The sequence below is a fragment of the Corella eumyota genome, chromosome 4 (assembly GCF_963082875.1).
Source record: "Corella eumyota chromosome 4, kaCorEumy4.1, whole genome shotgun sequence".
Lineage (NCBI taxonomy): Eukaryota > Metazoa > Chordata > Ascidiacea > Phlebobranchia > Corellidae > Corella > Corella eumyota.
This window is the reverse complement of record NC_137493.1, coordinates 17,054,758-17,073,264: the sequence shown is the minus strand read 5'-3', so window position 1 is coordinate 17,073,264 and position 18,507 is coordinate 17,054,758. Positions and strand designations below refer to the sequence as shown.

General features: G+C 30.0%; 3 protein-coding genes across 5 annotated transcripts; 1 reads left to right on the top strand and 2 right to left on the bottom strand.

The window, feature by feature from the left end:
* Positions 1-2,658: 2,658 nt before the first annotated feature.
* Positions 2,659-8,549, bottom strand: LOC145749552 (uncharacterized). Its single transcript, XM_082565348.1, has 5 exons — positions 8,484-8,549; positions 8,285-8,309; positions 4,075-4,362; positions 3,918-3,965; positions 2,659-3,797 (listed from the first exon to the last, which is right to left on the bottom strand). Exons 1-5 carry the CDS (start codon positions 8,526-8,528, stop codon positions 2,974-2,976), a joined length of 1,230 nt encoding a protein of 409 aa, XP_082421474.1. The 5' UTR covers positions 8,529-8,549; the 3' UTR covers positions 2,659-2,973.
* Positions 8,550-10,723: 2,174 nt separating this feature from the next.
* Positions 10,724-12,915, top strand: LOC145751117 (nuclear receptor 2C2-associated protein-like). 2 transcript variants are annotated; one of them, XM_082567202.1, is made up of 4 exons: positions 10,724-10,964; positions 11,079-11,168; positions 11,525-11,707; positions 12,485-12,624. In XM_082567202.1, exons 1-3 carry the CDS (start codon positions 10,739-10,741, stop codon positions 11,620-11,622), a joined length of 414 nt encoding a protein of 137 aa, XP_082423328.1. In that variant the 5' UTR covers positions 10,724-10,738; the 3' UTR covers positions 11,623-11,707; positions 12,485-12,624. The 2 variants fall into 2 exon arrangements, with proteins under 2 accessions (XP_082423328.1, XP_082423327.1); XM_082567201.1 differs by lacking the exon at positions 10,724-10,964 and having other exon boundaries at positions 11,085-11,168; positions 12,485-12,915.
* A 524-nt stretch (positions 12,916-13,439) lies between these two features.
* Positions 13,440-17,912, bottom strand: LOC145749551 (uncharacterized). Of its 2 annotated transcripts, XM_082565347.1 has the most exons (6): positions 16,934-17,912; positions 16,736-16,810; positions 16,508-16,532; positions 14,904-15,086; positions 14,762-14,809; positions 13,440-14,584 (listed from the first exon to the last, which is right to left on the bottom strand). In XM_082565347.1, exons 1-6 carry the CDS (start codon positions 17,234-17,236, stop codon positions 13,761-13,763), a joined length of 1,458 nt encoding a protein of 485 aa, XP_082421473.1. In that variant the 5' UTR covers positions 17,237-17,912; the 3' UTR covers positions 13,440-13,760. The 2 variants fall into 2 exon arrangements, with proteins under 2 accessions (XP_082421473.1, XP_082421472.1); XM_082565346.1 differs by having other exon boundaries at positions 16,736-17,911.
* Positions 17,913-18,507: the final 595 nt, after the last annotated feature.

Sequence of the window (18,507 nt, the reverse complement as noted above, 5' to 3'; positions counted from 1 at the left end):
GAAATTGCTTTCTTAAAGACTCATGAAAGCTTCGTGATTGTTCGTGAGCATGAGTTTTCGTGAGATGATTTCAAGCGGGAAGCAACAGCTACAATTAAAGTTCATGATTCAACTAATCATGAATTTTATGATTCAACTAATCATCAAAAGCAAGATTGATTTACACTGGCCCGCTTACGACACCACGTGGTAGAAAAAATACCGAATTTTTTCCTGAAATTTTGGTGTTTGTATTTTTACAAAAATTTTAATACAAAAATTAGCAGTACATTTGTAATCTAGATTTGTTTAAAAATACGAGTAAAAAATTGGATTTTAAATTTGTTTTTTCGGGAATAAATTGTAAATATTTTACAAAATATTTTTCACTTTTTTGCTGCAACGTTAAAACCAAGTTTTTGCTTTTTTGCCATGTTTTTAAAATGCAACATTTACGTAAATCTAATTTTGCTTTTTAACAAATAATTTAGCTTAATTTTTTCTTGTTTTTGCCTTTTTTGTTAAATAATTTCGGTTATTTTATTGAAATTATTTTAAAAAAGCCATTTTTAAAACTTTTGTTCCATAATTTTCGGTACAAATCGAAAATTAAAACTTTTTTACCTCAGATAATTTTAAAACTTTATTTTTTTTTGTTATTTTTGTTAAAATCTTGGTTTTAAATATGAAAAATTTTAATCGAAATCAGATAATACATATTTTCATTTTACCCCCTTTAACTAAATTCATTAAAATTCACTAGATAAATTTTTAGTCAATTTTTACTAGATATTTTAAACTAAAAATTGACCACCTTCTTCTTATTCATTTTCCTTTATTCTGATTGGCTAGCGTTTGACACGTCATAATCTACAACAATCCGTTACATTATGCAAGACCAAATTTAAAATCCAAAAATTGAAAAATTTCTAAAATTTAACTTTTTGTAAATAGTTAATTTTGTTTATCGTACAAAGTAAATATTGCCATATTAATATTCGATTTGTATTTGTAAAATAATACTTAAAATCTCAATACAGAAGCACATTGCTGCTTTTTGATAATTTTTTTGGGCAAATTATTTTTAACAAAAAACTAAAATTGTAATTTTTTTGCAATTTGTAAAATACTTTAGTCTAGAATTAGTTATTAGTAGTTTTGTATTTTAGAATTTTTACAGCTTTTTTATAATCGATTTTTATTTCAACATTTATTCGACAAAAAATTAGTTTTTGAAATTCTTGTTTTTGAAACGCCGTGTACAGTACCTGCCTCGCTAAATATTTTTCTTGCATTTTCTGCCTTTTTTCATCTCTTATTATAGCTCTGCTGGTTAGAGACTATGAAATTTTCTCTTTTTTTGCGTTTCCGCGTATTTTAGAAGCGGGGTTTGAAGTTAAAAAACTTTCACAAAATTGTACAAAATTAAAAAGTTTTTATTTTTTTACATCAAAGTTAGTTTCAAAAAAAAACAAAAAGAAAAGGGGGGAAATTATGTTAAAAAAATGTAAGCACAGTTTATAAGCTTACACAATTTTTACTTATATAATTTAAAATAAATTTAAAACAAATAAATCATATTATTTTAAAAATTTTAAAGTTAGTTTATAAATTTTTTGTTTTTTACATTAACAACAGTAAAATATTAACAACCAATCTTAAACATTCACTTTTAACCTAACCTTAACTAACACACCATATAATAACGTCATATTTTTCGCTTTGCGTTTTTAAGCTTGAAGTAAAATACGTTTGTACGTTTAACATTTTTTCTTAATTATCCTTATAGTTGAGCCTTGTATTTAGCATATGTTGAAATGTTGTATAATTGATAATAGTTTAATAGTAAGTGCTGTTGTTTAAACAACAGGTTTGTTTATAGTAGAGTTGTTATAAATATATTTTATTGTATGCCAATTTAGTAATAACGTTTATGTTTAGAAATAGATTTAACCTAAAATTAGTAAAATTTTGTTTAATTGTGGTTACTTATACAGTAGTTTATATATGTTAAAACATAATGGTTATATTTTAGGTTTATAAACTTTACGTTAATTTTTGTTTAGCTGTAGCGTTTGTAAGATAAGAAGTATGTCAAAAGTTACGTAAAAAGTTTTTAGTAAATTAATAATTTTTGTTTAGTTATTATTACATATATAATATTATAATTAGATTTTTAATAATTTAATATCAGACCACGTGGTATAAGGATATATAACGTTTTATAAAGTTAATTGTTTAAATATTACCAATGTTTTTATAATTAAATGTTTAATTACGAAGTATTTTAACGGGTATTAAACTATTTGAAGTTGAACTAAGGTTTTAAATGCTAGATTGCTGATCAGGTTTTGTGAGTCTTTAAAATTTAAGATGTATAGAAAAGAATATATTTTAGTTTATATGTGAGCCTGTTTTAATTTTATTTTCTATAAGAAATGTTTATTTAAATATAATTCGTCACTAGGGGCGGTATTGTTAATATTTTTTTAAATTTATTCATTTAATCAAATCTTTTAATTTTTCTTTGACTTTTTGTTGGTTTCGAAATTTTTTTAATGTTGTTTATCTATGACGTCATATAAGTATGTGATGACGTCACAGGTCCTATAGTATTAACTATTTAACCTTAACCATAGTCTAAGTACAAAATAAATCAGTTCTATTGTTTATTAAGCATAAGCAATTAAGACAGTTTGGTTAAATACATTTATATACAAACTACTAATGGTTAATAAATCATGCACAGAAATTAAAGAAAACAAAAAACACAGGATTACAATTTTGTTTTTAAACAAGAGTTTATATCTTCAACCTGTATAGGAACCAATATTGGTACAATATGTTAATGTTTAACCAGTATTAAGTGGGTAGCGTTAAAACAATTACAACGCTCAATATGACGTCACCGAACAATCAGAATGGTGATTGTTAGAACAATGGTTACCACAACTTGGTTGTAGTTCGGTGTTAACTTTGAAACTTGAATTCATTTTACTTCTTAGATGAAGATTGAAGTTGTTTGTTGATCTCAGACAAATAAGAATTACAACCCTGGATCACCATTTTCTTCCATTCGTCGTCCATATCCTCAGCTTTCCCGTAAGCTTTGATTGCTTGAAGAATATTTTCTTCTGCCTCCGAGTATTGTGATTTTCTATTATAATAAAGACCAATGTCAGACAAAAGATCACCGTAAACTTTGTGTTTATTTGCATTTGAGCCAAACTCGTTATCCATCAAATTCAACCCAGTTTTGTAGGTTTGTAGCGCATCATCGATTTCCATTAAGTTTTCGTTATCCCCGATCAAACATAAACACTCAGCTTTGTTGATGACGTCAAGATGTTTGTTGTTAATAACTAAAGTTTTTATTCTCTGCATGAGTGGAGCCACGTGACGTTGAATTATATTCTTCTTGTTTTCGTTTTCCTTAAGTCTATTAACACACAAACTTATTCTAAATAAACATAAATCTAAAATTCTAATGTTTTTGTTTGGATTTCCTTCTTCATCCATCAACATATTTACTGATACTCCATTAAACAAAATTCCTTCCAGATATTTCTCTTTATTATAAAAGGTATGAGCAAATGGGTTAATTTGTTCTGCATCCAATTGAGTGTGGTTTTGGATCAGTGACGTAACTTCGGTAATGATTTTCATAGCAGTATCGAATTTGTCCGTCATTAAACTTGAGACATAGAGCTTGGTGAGTTTAGGAATGTAATTGATGTTTGCTCCGAATTTGTGCAGGGTTTTTAGCTCCAAAAATGACTTGTCATATTCACCATTGGTCCAGTGCCTCACTGACTTTTCTGTTAATATTTTAACACGCGAAAAATTACTTTTACTACAAAAATAAATTTTAGCGCAAATAATGTAAACTGGTTTTTTAAGTTTTATTTGCTTATTGTTTTTAACATTATTATATATACCTTCGAAGTCAAATAAAGTTTGTAAATCCACTTTTTGGCGATTTTGATCTGCAAATAATTAAAAAAAAACAAATTAATGAAAGATAAACTAATCGGTAGTGGGCGCTATAGAGTAAGAAGTGGATAGTATGTATTGGATCTTAAGAATATTGTTTACCTTTTAAACGTGGCTGTGTTGGTGGTTTTGTTCGGGTCATGTGACCTGATACGCTTGATGGATCAGGCACGGTTGATTGCGCACTGAACAAAGACCCAAACCCACTCGATGAAGACCCAAACCCACTCGATGAAGACCCAAACCCACTCGATGAAGACCCATACCCACTCGATAAAGTCCCATACCCACTCGATAAAGTTCCATATGCGCTGGACCCGCTTGATTGATCGTCCTTATACGGAAAACTTTTCGGATAAAATCGTTTTTCAAATTCTTTAGAAATTTTATCTGTTCAAAAAATTGTCCAGATTTATTTGTCAATTTGTTATTTTTTCAACTTATATTTACTATGATTTGATATAAGAAATAATATAAATATTATATTTCGAATTCTTGAATTTTTCAAATTTATTTTAAAAAAAATGGTGTAGTCGCAGGTTTTTTTTTTAATTATGTTGAAATTTTTCCAACTTGCACGAGGATACTATTATTTTAAAAATTGGTCAAGTAGTTTTTAAAATATCGGAATTTGTAGTTAAAATATTATAAATAGGGAAAGTCCCTACGCTCGCGAGTCACGTGACGCACGACGTCATCGTCTTAAGTTCATACGCTGGCAGACACAAGAAAATATTCTTATTTTGGTCTTTCTAAGCCGTTTGTTGTACTTTTTTTAAAAATTTTTTTGCAAAAAAACAAACTTGGCATGAAAAGAAATATTTAGCCATGTTATATAAGACATTTTTTACTTTTAAAGTATTTTTAATTAGTTAGGCTGTATTTAAAAAATTCTAACAAATTAAGGTTATCTTGTTAATTTTGAAGATTTACCAGCTAGAAACGGTTGATATTGGCTGACAAACACTTACAAGAAACAGACAAGTCAACTGAGTGTTACCGAAGCAAAGTTTACCTGTTAGAACAGTAGGTTTTGCTTAAAACTTAATATATCCGACAGTTTTGTTGGGTATCATATAAAAATAGTTCTAATCACTAAACGTCACATGGGTTAAGACACAAGTATATTATACATCAATAAACTATAAACTAAATATTCTGGTTAACATCTTTAATGTGTTTTTTTATTAATAATTTCAAACAATTGTAACATATATGTTTTGTTATGCGTCAGTGGCTCCTGACACCTGATAGTCTGTATATGCCTTAGTATATCTAATTAATTAACCTTATCGGGATATCTTGCCCTAAACGGAAATGTAGCGCCGAATGTTGTATGTAGCGCCTACCAAAAGGTTAGTTCTGACTTGGGTGCGGTTAGGTGTAGTCGTATTGTTTTTATACTGTTTTATTACTCTTATGTTTTTATTGCAAGTATTGTTTTAGTAGTTTTTATTGATTATTAAAAGTAAGCTTACACGCCTACCGTACATGTTAATATAAATAACAGAGTTAGCCAACTTGGTTTTTACGGTGGACCGTTAAAGCGGGGTATCCTAGGTTTTACTAAATTAGGGAGATCGTCTCGTCCTAATAAACAGTTAAGGGTGAGGGTTTAATACAATTAGGACCTTTATTATATCTCCACCTAAACGTTAGGCTAAATTACGAGACGATCAAACTTATCTTGTAACAAATTGGCGAGCGCGCCAGGACCCCGCCACCGTGCTAGCTCTGTTAGATATAGTCAGTACTTGGGAATCTATGCTTATGTTAGTATGGTAGTATATGGATGTTATGATGTGCCCCCGTTTTATATTAACGTTATAACTCCTCCACGGTTTCTAACGGGAGAAAATTTTATTTAGTTTTTTTATGAATTTAATTCGTTTTGTACATGTATTGAAGCCACGGATGCACAAAAGAGACATTTATTTCTTGGCCAAATTGATGTCATTCTAAAATCGAAAATTCAGCAAAGAGACATCAATGTTTACGCGCTGGATTACAATGTAATTATTCAAAGGGCTTTGGAAGCCACAGTGCACAAAATGCTTATCCCCGGCGTTTACCGTCAGTTAACAATCTTGGCTCGAAAGGCCAATAAAAATGAAGAAGAAATCCCATTTGAGAAGTTGGATTTGACAGATATGGAGTCCAAACTGAAAAGAAATAATTTACCACATTCGGTTATGGATTCAGTCGATGAATCAAGAAATATAAAGAACCCTGTTGTTGGTGGCCTGCATAAAACTGCAAAACAGAGAAAGGCGATGTTGGCACAACAATATGTCCGAATTCGCAGTTGTTCCAGTAAATTAAATCAAATAAATCAGCCACGCTATGGGTTAAAGCATAACTACTGCAAAAATATTAGAAGAACGTGGGAATCAGTATTAAATGACTATTTTAGGCAAATTGTAAAAACATCGTATGCCTCAGATAAATATTGCAATGAAGTTGTGATTTTACCCAACATGGTAAACACTTTAATACTTGATAAGGGTGGGACGAAAACGTCTACTAAATTTAATATTCTAAATCTGGACAAACAGGCTTATCAAGACCCTGCCCACAAGATTAAACATATGGCCCTTAAAAGAAACCTGCAACAAGAGCAGAAGTTAGTAGCTGGGAATTTTCCACGTATAATGATATTTTTTATGTTTTTCTATATTATCTCACTAAATTTCCCTCGTTTTTGTTTACTTGCACATTATTGTCACTTTAGACTTGCGTTGATCATAACCAACAGTATTGTTTTTTCTTTCACTTAAACATGTTTTGTAGTTTATAATGCGTTTCTTGTTTTCTTTTACTCTTAATTGTGTTTGTTATTTAAAACACTATTAACGCTTACACTTAAATAGTTTGTTGTTGTATTGAATTTTCCTGTAACGTAAAAGTTCAGATTTTGTTGTTGTCGTGCCTTTAGTAGTATTTAAATGTTTGTTTCACTTTTTGTATCACAATGTTATTGCAGGCCTACGTTTTTTTTACCTCTAAGTATTGTAATTGTTGATGTTTTCTTTATGTCATAAGGAATCTGTTTTTTGTAGTATTTCAACCACAGGAGTTGGTTGTATTTAAGTGGGGGGGTGTAACATATATGTTTTGTCATGCGTCAGTGGCTCCTGACACCTGATAGTCTGTATATGCCCTATTATATCTAGTTAGTTAACTTTATCGGGATATCTTGCCCTAAACGGAAATGTAGCGCCGAATGTTGTATGTAGCGCCTACCAAAAGGTTAGTTCTGACTTGGGTGCGGTTAGGTGTAGTCGTATTGTTTTTATACTGTTTCATTACTCTTATGTTTTTATTGCAAGTATTGTTTTAGTAGTTTTTATTGATTATTAAAAGTAAGCTTACACACCTACCGTACATGTTAATATAAATAACAGAGTTAGCCAACTTGGTTTTTACGGTGGACCGTTAAAGCGGGGTATCCTAGGCTTTACTAAATTAGGGAGATCGTCTCGTCCTAATAAACAGTTAAGGGTGAGGGTTTAATACAATTAGGACCTTTATTATATCGCCACCTAAACGTTAGGCTAAATTACGAGACGACCAAACTTATCTTGTAACACAATTTTTTAAATATAACGTACAATATACGTAAGTATTTGTACCCCTGGCAACAAATATTAGTGTTTACTGCCTTTCTTAACTATAGTTTGTTCTTTACACTTTGAAAATATAACCAAAATAAAAGTATATATCGTCTGTATAGACTTTATATATATATAAGCTAACTTGAACAATTTGACAATATATTAGTTACCAACGTTAAAGTGATTTTATTTTAAACAAAACTAAGACTGTGTTAACGGTAAACTTTGCTTTAATAAGACTTAGTTGACCTTTCCGTTTTTTGAAAGAGTTTGTAAGCGTTTTTGACTGGTAAACTTTTAAAATTAACAGCATACCGATAATTTGTTAAAATTTTTAAATACGGCCGACCCAATTAAAAATACTTAAAAAGTAACAACTGACTTATATAATGTGGATAAATTTTGCTTTTCATGCTAAGTTTGTTTTCTGCAATTTTTTTTTTTAAAGTACAACAAACGGCTCAGAGAGGGCAAAATAAGGCTATTATCCTATGTCTGCCAGCATATGAACTTCCGACGACGTGCGTCACGTGATTCGCGAGCGTTGGGACTATTTACAATATTTACCTTCAAATTCCGATATCTCAAAAACTATTTGACCAATTTTTAAAATTATGGTATCCTCGTGCAAGTTGGAAAAATTTCAACATAATTAAAAAAAAAACTCTGCAACCGAATCTATTTAGGTTTAAACTTACCGACATCAACTTGTTTGTCATCTGTCTGTAATAAACAAAAGTAACGTTTAAATATTTGTGTTTTATTTGAATTTATTACCTTATTAGAAAAGTTCGGAATTAAATTAAATTTTTTAAATTTAAAAATCTATATTTTACAATTATATTCAAATTTAATTACCAGTAAAATCTATTTTTATTATTGTTTTAATCAAATTACCTGTGCCAACATCGTAGTTAATCTTTCATCAGCTTCCAACTTCATTTCTTCGTAGGTTTTGTCCGTTTCAATAACCTCAACACCCATAAGCTCAACTTTATCAAACTTGCCAAAATCCAAAGCATATTTGGCCAGATATTCGTTCAATCTCTTTAGCATATTTTTCGAAACATAGTCGGCCAGAATAAGATCCATTGTTTCTTGATCTTTAGGTATGACGTGGACAGAAAGAGAACCTGGTGTCACTCGGTTAATAAAAGCAGCCCCAACAGCAGCTGCTACTACAATATTAAACATATCTTTACAGAACTTTTCCTTGTTTTCACTTGTAAATAAAGTGTAAGCAAATGCACCGACTCCTATTGCAGCTGCCCCTATAACAGCTCCTGTTGTTACAAAGGCCATGATTTCGGCTGCGCGTCCTTCCAACCTTAACTCCATAAATTTAAGGTTAAGATTGAATCTACTGATCGGAACTTGTTGTTGTTGGATATGTTGATGTAACTCGTGAATAATATTGATTTGTTGATTTTGTCCTGGTTCCGCTCCTTCTTGACCTTCGGGTTGGTTTTGTGGACCTTCGGGTCGGTTTTGTGGACCTTCGGGTTGGTTTTGTGGATCTTCGGGTTGGTTTTGTGGATCTTCGGGTTGGTTTTGTGGATCTTCGGGTTGGTTTTGTGGATCTTCGGGTTGGTTTTGTGGACCTTCGGGTCGGTTTTGTGGACCTTCGGGTTGGTTTTGTGGATCTTCTTGGTTTTGTGGATCTTCAGGTTGGTTTTGTGGATCTTCTTGGTTTTGTGGATCTTCGGGTTGGTTTTGTGGATCTTCGGGTTGGTTTTGTGGATCTTCGGGTTGGTTTTGTGGATCTTCGGGTTCGATTTGTTGATTTATTTGTTCAACCATTTGACCTGGTTTTCCTGCCATGATGTTAATTCGGTAGATACGATATATATTTCGTAAAACGTTTTCGTTGTAGTTTGTTTAAAAGTTAATTTACCTGCGATTTTTTAATGCTTTGATTTTTAAAATATTAAATTGTTTTTTATTAACTGTAACCTAAATTAAATCAAAACAAATCATGAGAACTAAAAACACAAAGAGAAAACTTAATAGGCTATAGAGCAGTGGGTAAGGTCACCACTAGCCTAAAATCGTAAACGTTTAAGGTTAAAATATTATTTTAAAGACCATTCACCTTTTTTAACAAATTAGTTTATTATTTTATCTTATTTTAATTTTTGCCAATTAGCCATTTATACTTTGTTAAAAACAATTTCGTTTAAGTTAATGAAAGTTGTTTGGCAACAAAACAATATTTATCGAGTTGTTAGTATCAAAAGATTTAAAATATTAAAGCCTTTGTAAATATCTTTTATGAAACTCCATAAAATAAATATGTTGAGCTTATACTCTATAAAATATTTAATATTTTGAATACTACTTTTTATTTCACTCGCTTTTTCTACGCTGTGTAACTTTTAACTGTTCAAATAAAGTGGCGACGTCTTGTTTTATTGTGAATGGCAACCTTGTGTTGTTGTTCAGCTAAATACCAACCCTACTGAATGTAATCGTCATGGTAATGAATGAAAGGTTTCCAAGCACGTGCGGCGCGAAGTTTTGTTCTAGCGGGGGGTTCCCCGAAACATTATCTTTTCCGATTCGGATCTGAGTTCCTAACATGACATTTCGTCCTTTAAAGTTTGCTCTAATATTTAATTAAACAAATTATAAAACCAAATAAAATACCACTAATTAATATTTAACGTTCACTTTTAACCTAACCTTAACTAACATACCATATAATGACGTCATATTTTTCGCTTTGCGCTTTTAAGCTTGAAGTAGAATACGTTTGTACGTTTAACGTTTTTTTTCCTGATTATCCTTATAGTTAGGCCTTGTATTTAGCATATGGTAAAAGGTTATATAGTTGATTGTAGTTTAATAGTAAGTGCTCTAGTTTTATAAACAGGTTTGTTCATAGAAAAGTTGTTATAAATGTATTTTATTGTATGCCAATTTAATATTAAGGTTTATGTTAAAAAATAGATTAAACCTAAAATTAGTAAAATTTTGTTTAATTGTGATTACATAAAAAGTAGTTTATATTTGTTAAAACATAATAGTAATATTTTATGGCAAAAAAGTGTTTACTGCTCATGTTTAAAGTAGTTACTGTATACAAACAGCGCACGTGTGCATAGTAACTTGATAATTTCAAACAATTTTTACTTTATTGCAACTAAAAGTTTATGTGGCAAGCAATATTATGCGTAGTTTTGGCTGCTTTTTGTTGGGGAATAACCAACCCATTTATTAAGAAAGGTAGCAAAGGATTTGACCAAATAAAAGAGGACAAACAATACAAAGAAATTTTCCGAAAACTTTCGTATTTAGTTCTTAATTGGAGATGTGGTTTGCCTTTACTTGTTAACCAGTTTGGATCAGTGTTGTATTATATTGCTCTATCTATAACAGGTCAGTATTAACTTACAAGTTACAGAAAGAATTGTTTGGTATATTTACTTAATTGAAAAGCTATGAGCATTTAAATTTTAGAAACCTTATTTTAAACTTTGTTTTATGTTTTAGATATAACTCTTGCTGTGCCTTTAACCAACTCTTTAACTCTTTTGTTCACAACTATATCTGGATATTGCCTTGGAGAAAGAATTACAACCAGTAAGTAAATTAAAACAAGATTTATAGTTTTTATTTCTTTTATCCTTGATCTGTTGATGTGGGAAGGGTGACTTCAGTTACCCTGACCCAGTTTTATGTTGACTTTCGCAGTTTGGGATATTATATAGATTATAATTGTCCAATAATTAAGCTGCTGATTAAGTGTAGGCTCAGTAGAAGTTCATGATGTTAATAGCGCCTTAATTAAGCGCTACAGCAAAAGAGCTTCAGGGGTCAAATTTATGACCTTATGTAGGGTAGGAAGTGTTCTGACCACTACACCACGCTGCCGGTCATTTTAGCTTTCCAATGTTTTTGTTTATTAAACTAATTATAACAAAGTTTTAATTGTTTAGGACAAATTATTGGTTCAATTCTAATCATCAGCGGCGTTAGTTTTTGTGTTCTTGGAAAAAATGTCGATGTTGAAGGACTCGGTGAGGATCCAAGTTAGCAGTGTTCTAAACAGGGACACAAAACAATACGGGAAGAAATATTTGCTCGATGGGAAACCTGAAACCTGTTGGAATTCTGATCAGGTTTTTATAATTGTTTATTTTGTTTACCTAAAAAAGGGTTTTGTCAATTAGAAAAAAAAAATTTATTTTGTAACAAACTGCATGCAAAATAATGTTACTAAATTGCATGAACTGATAAGAATTTAGAAGGTTAACCTTAACAGTGAAATATTATCACATAAACGTTGTAATTTGCCAACTTTAATTTCTAAATAATTTCTATGTTCTATATGACAGGACAAAGGTAGGTTAGCTAAATAACATTTAGGCGGCACAGAACGCTTGCTAAATCATCTTGGTGTAACATTGGTATAGCTAACCAAGTTACCTTTATTTTGCATTTAACTTTTAAATAACAGTTCTCCCTTATATTGCAAGTCATATTAATCTGATTATTGCATGGATGAGTAACAATTAAAATGGGTTTAATACTTCGCCTGCAGCGAACTATTAAAATCTTTAACCGTTTGCTTTATTGCTTTAAACTATTAGTTATACTGCATGGCATAAGTGTTATGTGCATGCCGAGTTAACCATTCATATCCATGAACTAAAGCAATCTAAGTTCTACAAACAAGTTTTGCCTTTTCTTTCTTAATGGTAGTACTAATATAATAATGCATGGCAAGGTAATTCTGTTATGGATTGAAAATCTATCTTAATATAAGTTTGCATGGGAATACAAGTATTATACTGGATAACTGTATAAGTATTCACTGATTGAAATAAATAATGGTTATGTTTAAAACTGCTTTAAAAACACAATTTCTAAATAATTTCTTCCAATATTGTTTATAGGGTGAGCACCAATGGATTAAACTTTTGTTTGAAAACTCGTTAGATATAAGCAAACTTAATCAGTTAAAACTCCAATTCCAAGGTGGGTTTAGTAGCAAGCATTGCACTATTGAAGTTTCTGATAAAGAAGGAATTTTATGTTCTACTGATATTTATCCTGACGATATCAACTCTATCCAAACTTTTGACTTAAATTTTAATTTAAATGAAAACTCTATAAACCCAAATATACAAACTATGAAGATTATTTTTAAGTCTTTTACCGACTTTTTTGGGAGAATAACAGTTTACCATTTGGATATTGTTTAAAAATACTGATCATGTTTTTATTGTTGGAATAATTGTGGTTAAAATCTTGATCTCCAATTTATTTTGTTTAATTTGAATTTAATTAAATAAAATGTGAAAGGTGGAAACCATTTTGTTGCCAAGTTTTATTTTATTATTTTTTGTACTGGGGTTTTGGACTTAGTGATTGATAATTTTTTTAAGATGTAGGTCGAATGATGGTACTTTAGAGTCCCTGTAATACTCTCGTTATTTACAGTTCGAGTATTTATAAATTTAAAAAACTGTAACAAATGTAATCAATATATATCTTATAATGGGTTAGGTTAGTGTTTTTTTAATCTCTATATTCGAAACTATTTTTGTTGTTACACTTTCTATTTTATGTCTCATCGCTGTTAGTCTTAAAGGATGTATAGGGTTTTATAAAGTGAATTGTTGTTTAAATATTACCAATATTTTTATAATTAAATGTTTAATTACAAAGTATTTTAAGGGTTTTAAACTATATGCAATTTTTCTTTGACTTTTTGTTGGTTTTAAAACTTTTTCAATGTTGTTTATCTATGACGTCATATAAGTATGTGATGACGTCACAGGTCCTAAAGCATTAACTATTTAACCTTAACCATAGTCTAGGTACAAAAAAGATTATTGTTATTGTTTATTTAGCATAAGCAATTAAGACAATTTGGTTAAATACATTTATATACAAACTACTGATGGTTAATAAATCATGCACAGAAATTAAAGAAAACACAAAACATAGGATTACAATTTTGTTTTTAAGCAAGAGTTTATATCTTAAACCTGTATAGGAACCAATATTGGTACAACATGTTAACGTTTAACCAGTATTAAGTTTGTGGCGTTAAAACAATTACAACGCACAATATGATGTCACAGAACACTCTGAATGGTTATTGTTTAAACAATGGTTACCACAACTTGGTTGTAGTTCGGTGTTAACTTTAAACTTAAATTTATTTTACTTTTTAGATAAAGATTGAAGTTGTTTGTTGATCTCAGACAACTGAGAATTACAATTATGGATCCTCCATATTCTTATTCCATCGTCCATATCCTCAGCTTTCTCGTAAGCTTTGATTGCTTGAAGATAATTTTCTTGTGCCTCCGAGTATTGTGATTTACTTTTATAATAATCACCAATGTCATATAAAAGTTGGCCGTAAACTTTGTGTTGATTTGCATTTGATCCAAACTCGTTATCCATCAAATTCAACCCAGTTTTAAGTGTTTGAAACGCATCATTGATTTTCATTTTGTTTTCGTAACTCCCGATCCAAGTTAAATAACCAGCTTTGTTGATGACGTCAATATGTTTGTTATCAATAACTAAAGTTTTTATTCTCTGCATAAGTGGAGCCACGTGACTTTGAATTATATTCTTCTTGTTTTCTTTTTTCTTAAGTTTATTAACACACAAACTTATTCCAACTAACCATAAATCTAAAAATCGAACAATTTTGTTCGGATCCCCTTCTTCATTCATTAACATATTTGCTAATACTCCGTTAAACAAAATTCCTTCCGGATATTTCTCTTTATTATGAAGAGTACGAGCGAATGAGTTAATTTGTTCTGCGTCCAATCGAGTGTGGTTTTGGATCAGTGACGTCATCTCGGTAATGATTTCCATAGCGGTATCGAATCTGTCCGTCATTAAACTTGAGACATAGAGCTTGGTGAGTTTAGGAATGTAATTGATGTTTGCTCCGAATTTGTGCAGGGTTTTTAGCTTTAAAAATGACTTGTCATATTCACCCTTGGTCCAGTGGTTCATTGACTTTTCTGTTAATATTTTTACACGTGAAATATTATCAGTAACATAACTATTGTAAAGTTTCAGATTTAAATTCAGCTTATTACAAAAATGAATTTTAGCGCAATTAAAGTAAACTGATTTTTAATGTTTTATTCGTTTATTGTTTAAAAATAAGTTAAATTTAACATTATTTTATTTATTACCTTCTAAGTCAAATAGAGTTTGCAAATTCACTTGCTGAAGATTTTGATCTAAAATAAAATAAAAAATTAAGAAAAAAACTGACCGGTGGTGGGCGCTACAGAGTAAGCAGTGGTATATTACTTTCTCTTTAATATTGTTTACCTTTTAAACGTGACTGTGTTGTTGGTTTTGATCGGGTCATGTGACCTGATACGCTTGATAGATCAGACATGCTTGGTTGCGCACTGGATAAAGTTCCTACCCCGCTGGACACGCTTGATTGATCATCCTTATACAGAAAACTTTTCGGATAAAATCGTTTTTCAAATTCTTTAGATATTTGTTCTGTTTAAAAAATTGTTCAGATTTATTTGTCAATTGTTAATTTTTTCAACTTATATTTACTATGATTTAATATAGGAAATAATATAAATATTATATTTCGAATTCTTGAATTTTTCAAATTTATTTTTAAAAAAATGGTGTAGTCGCAGAGTTTCTTTTTTAATTATGTTGAAATTTTTCCAAATTGCACGAGGATACTGTTATTTTAAAAATTGGTCAAGTAGTTTTTAAAATATCGGAATTTGTAGTTAAAATATTTTAAATAGGGAAAGTCTCTACGCTCGCGAGTCACGTGACGCACGACGTCATAATATATAAGACATTTTTTACTTTTAAAGTGTTTTTAATTAGGTAGGCTGTATGTGAAAAATTCTAACAAATTAAGGCTATGCTGTTAATTTTGAAAATTTACCAGCTAGAAACGGTTGATATTGGCTGACAAACACTTAAAAGAAACAGACAAGTCAACTGAGTGTTACCGAAGCAAAGTTTACCTGTTAGAACAGTAGGTTTTGTTTAAAATTTAATATATCCGACAATTTTGTTGGGTATCATATAAAAATAGTTCTAATCGCTAAACGTCACATGGGTTAAGACACATAAAGTATATTATACATCAATAAACTATAAACACTAAATATTCTGGTTAACATCTTTAATGTGTTTTTTTATTAATAATTCCAAACAATTTTTAATATAACCTACAATATACATAAGTACTTGTACCCCTGGCAACAAATATTAGTGTTCGCTGCCTTTCTTAACTTTAGTTTGTGCTTTATACTTGGAAAAATTTAACCAAAATTATTGTTATATATCGTCTATATAGACTTTATATATATATAAGCTAACTTGAACAATTTGACAATATATTAGTTAACAACAACGAAGTGATTTTATTTTAAACAAAACGAAGACTGTGTTAACAGGTAAACTTTGCTTCAATAACACTTAGTTGACCTGGTCTTTCTTGCAAGTGTTTGTAAGATTTTTTGGTTGGTAAACTTTCAAAATTAACAGCATAGTCATAATTTGTTAAATTTTTTAAATACGGCCTACCCAATTAAAAATACTTAAAAAGTAACAACTGTCTTATATAATGTGGATAAACTTTGCTTTTCATGCTAAGTTTGTTTTCTGCAAAAAAACTTTTTTAAAAAAGTACAACAAACGGCTCAGAGAGGGCAAAATAAGGCTATTTTCCTATGTCTGCCAGCATATGAACTTCCGACGATGACGTCGTGCGTCACGTGACTCGCGAGCGTTGGGACTATTTACAATATTTACCTTCAAATTCCGATATCTCAAAAACTATTTGACCAATTTTTAAAATAATGGTATCCTCGTGCAAGTTGGAAAAATTCCAACATAATTAAAAAAGAAACTCTGCGACCGAACCATCTCTTTAAGTTTAAACTTACCGACATCAACTTGTTTGTCATCTGTCTGTAACAAACAAAAAAGTAAAATTTAAATGTTTGTGTTTTATTTACATTTATTACCTTATTAAAAAAATTTGGAGTTAAATTAAATTTTTAAATTTAAAATCCATATTTTACAATTATATTGAATTTAAAAAACTGAAAAATCTATTTTTATCATTCTTTTGTCAAAATTATTATTGTTTATTATTGTTTTATTCAAATTACCTGTGCCAACATCGTAGTTAATCTTTCATCAGCTTCCAACTTCATTTCTTCGTAGGTTTCGTCCGTTTCAATAACCTTAACACCCATAAGCTTAACTTTATCAAACTTGCCAAAATCTTCAGAACACTCGGCCACATATTCGTTTAATCTGTTTAGCATATTTTTCGAAACATAGTCGGTCAGAATAAGATCCATTACCTCATGATCCTTAGCTATGACGTGGACAGAAAGAGATCCTGACGTCACTCGGTTAATAAAAGCAGCCCCACCAGCAGCTGCTACTAAAATTTTAAGCATATCTGTACAGAACTTTTCCTTGTTTTCACTTTTATATAAAGTGTATGCACATGCACCGACTCCTACTGCAGCAGCTGTACCAGTCACTACATAAACCATGTTCTCAGCTGCAGCTCCATGCAACTGAAATTCCATAAACAAAAGTTTTCCGCTACACGAACTAACTATTTGCTGTGCTACGATTTGACCAGCTTCTTCTGCCATTATGATTATTAGACTGACAAGATATTAAATTTATTTTTTATAATGTTATGCTTTTTTTGTAAAGATAAATTACCAAAAATGTTGTTTAAATTTAAATCTATGTTAAGTAAGAGCAAATCATTATTAAAATTCAAAGTAATTAGTAAAAATTTAATTGCACTGATCTAAAATCAACGACAATAAATATTAAAATATTACTTAAATACTTTTTTTATTATTGTTTAGTTTTTTTTTATTTCAACCCACAAATTATTTAATCATTTTTATTTTGAACTTACGTTTTACAAAGATTTTTATTTTGTTGAAACCAATTTTGTTTTTGTTAACGACCAATTTTAGACCGCGAAAAGTTATTTATAAAATTGTAAGTATAAAAAAAAAATATTAAATCTTTTGTTGATATCATTTATAACACCACATTAAATAAATATGTTGAGCTTATACTCTATAAAAATATTGTCAGTTTACTAAATATTTAATATTTTGAATACTACTTTTTATTTAACTCGCTTTTCTACGCTGTGTAACTTTTAACTGTTCAAATAAAGTGACGACGACTCGTTTTATTGTGAATAGCCACCTTATGTTGTTCAGCTAAATACCAACCCTACTGAGGGTGATCGTCATGGTAATGGATGAAAGGTTTCCAAGTACGTGCCGTGCGAAGTTTAGTTCTAGCGGGGTTTGGTTTCCCGAAACATTATCTTTTCCGATTCGGATCTGAGTTCCTAACATGACATTTCGTCCTTTAAAGTTTGCTCCAATAATGTTTGCTCCAATAAATTTTTTAATTAAATTTTTAATTTTTGCCAATAACTAAAAAACTTTTTGTTGGTTTAGAATTTTTTTTTATTTTTCTTTATCAGTGTGTATGTAGTACACATCACGTGTGTATGTAGTATACACATCACGTGTGTATGTAGTGACGTCACAATTTTCATGGTGTTTATTTTTAACTTTTATTTTAGTTTGCCTGATTTTATTTTCGTCTTTAACTTGACTAAATTAAGTTTAAAAACGTAACTACCCGAGCTTAACATTCTTTAGCCTGTTATTACATGGGTTTGACAGCAAATAGAAATAACTCAACCGAAGCCTGTTTGTAAAACCACATTACCCAGAAAAACATTTTGTAATATTGTAGTTCATGTTAGTAGACGATTAAATTTAAGATGTTTGTATCTTCAGTGTTTAAACAATTCGCTTTATTAAAAACAACAACATGTGATATTAACAAAATTAAGAAAACATTAATAATCTTTATTTTCTTG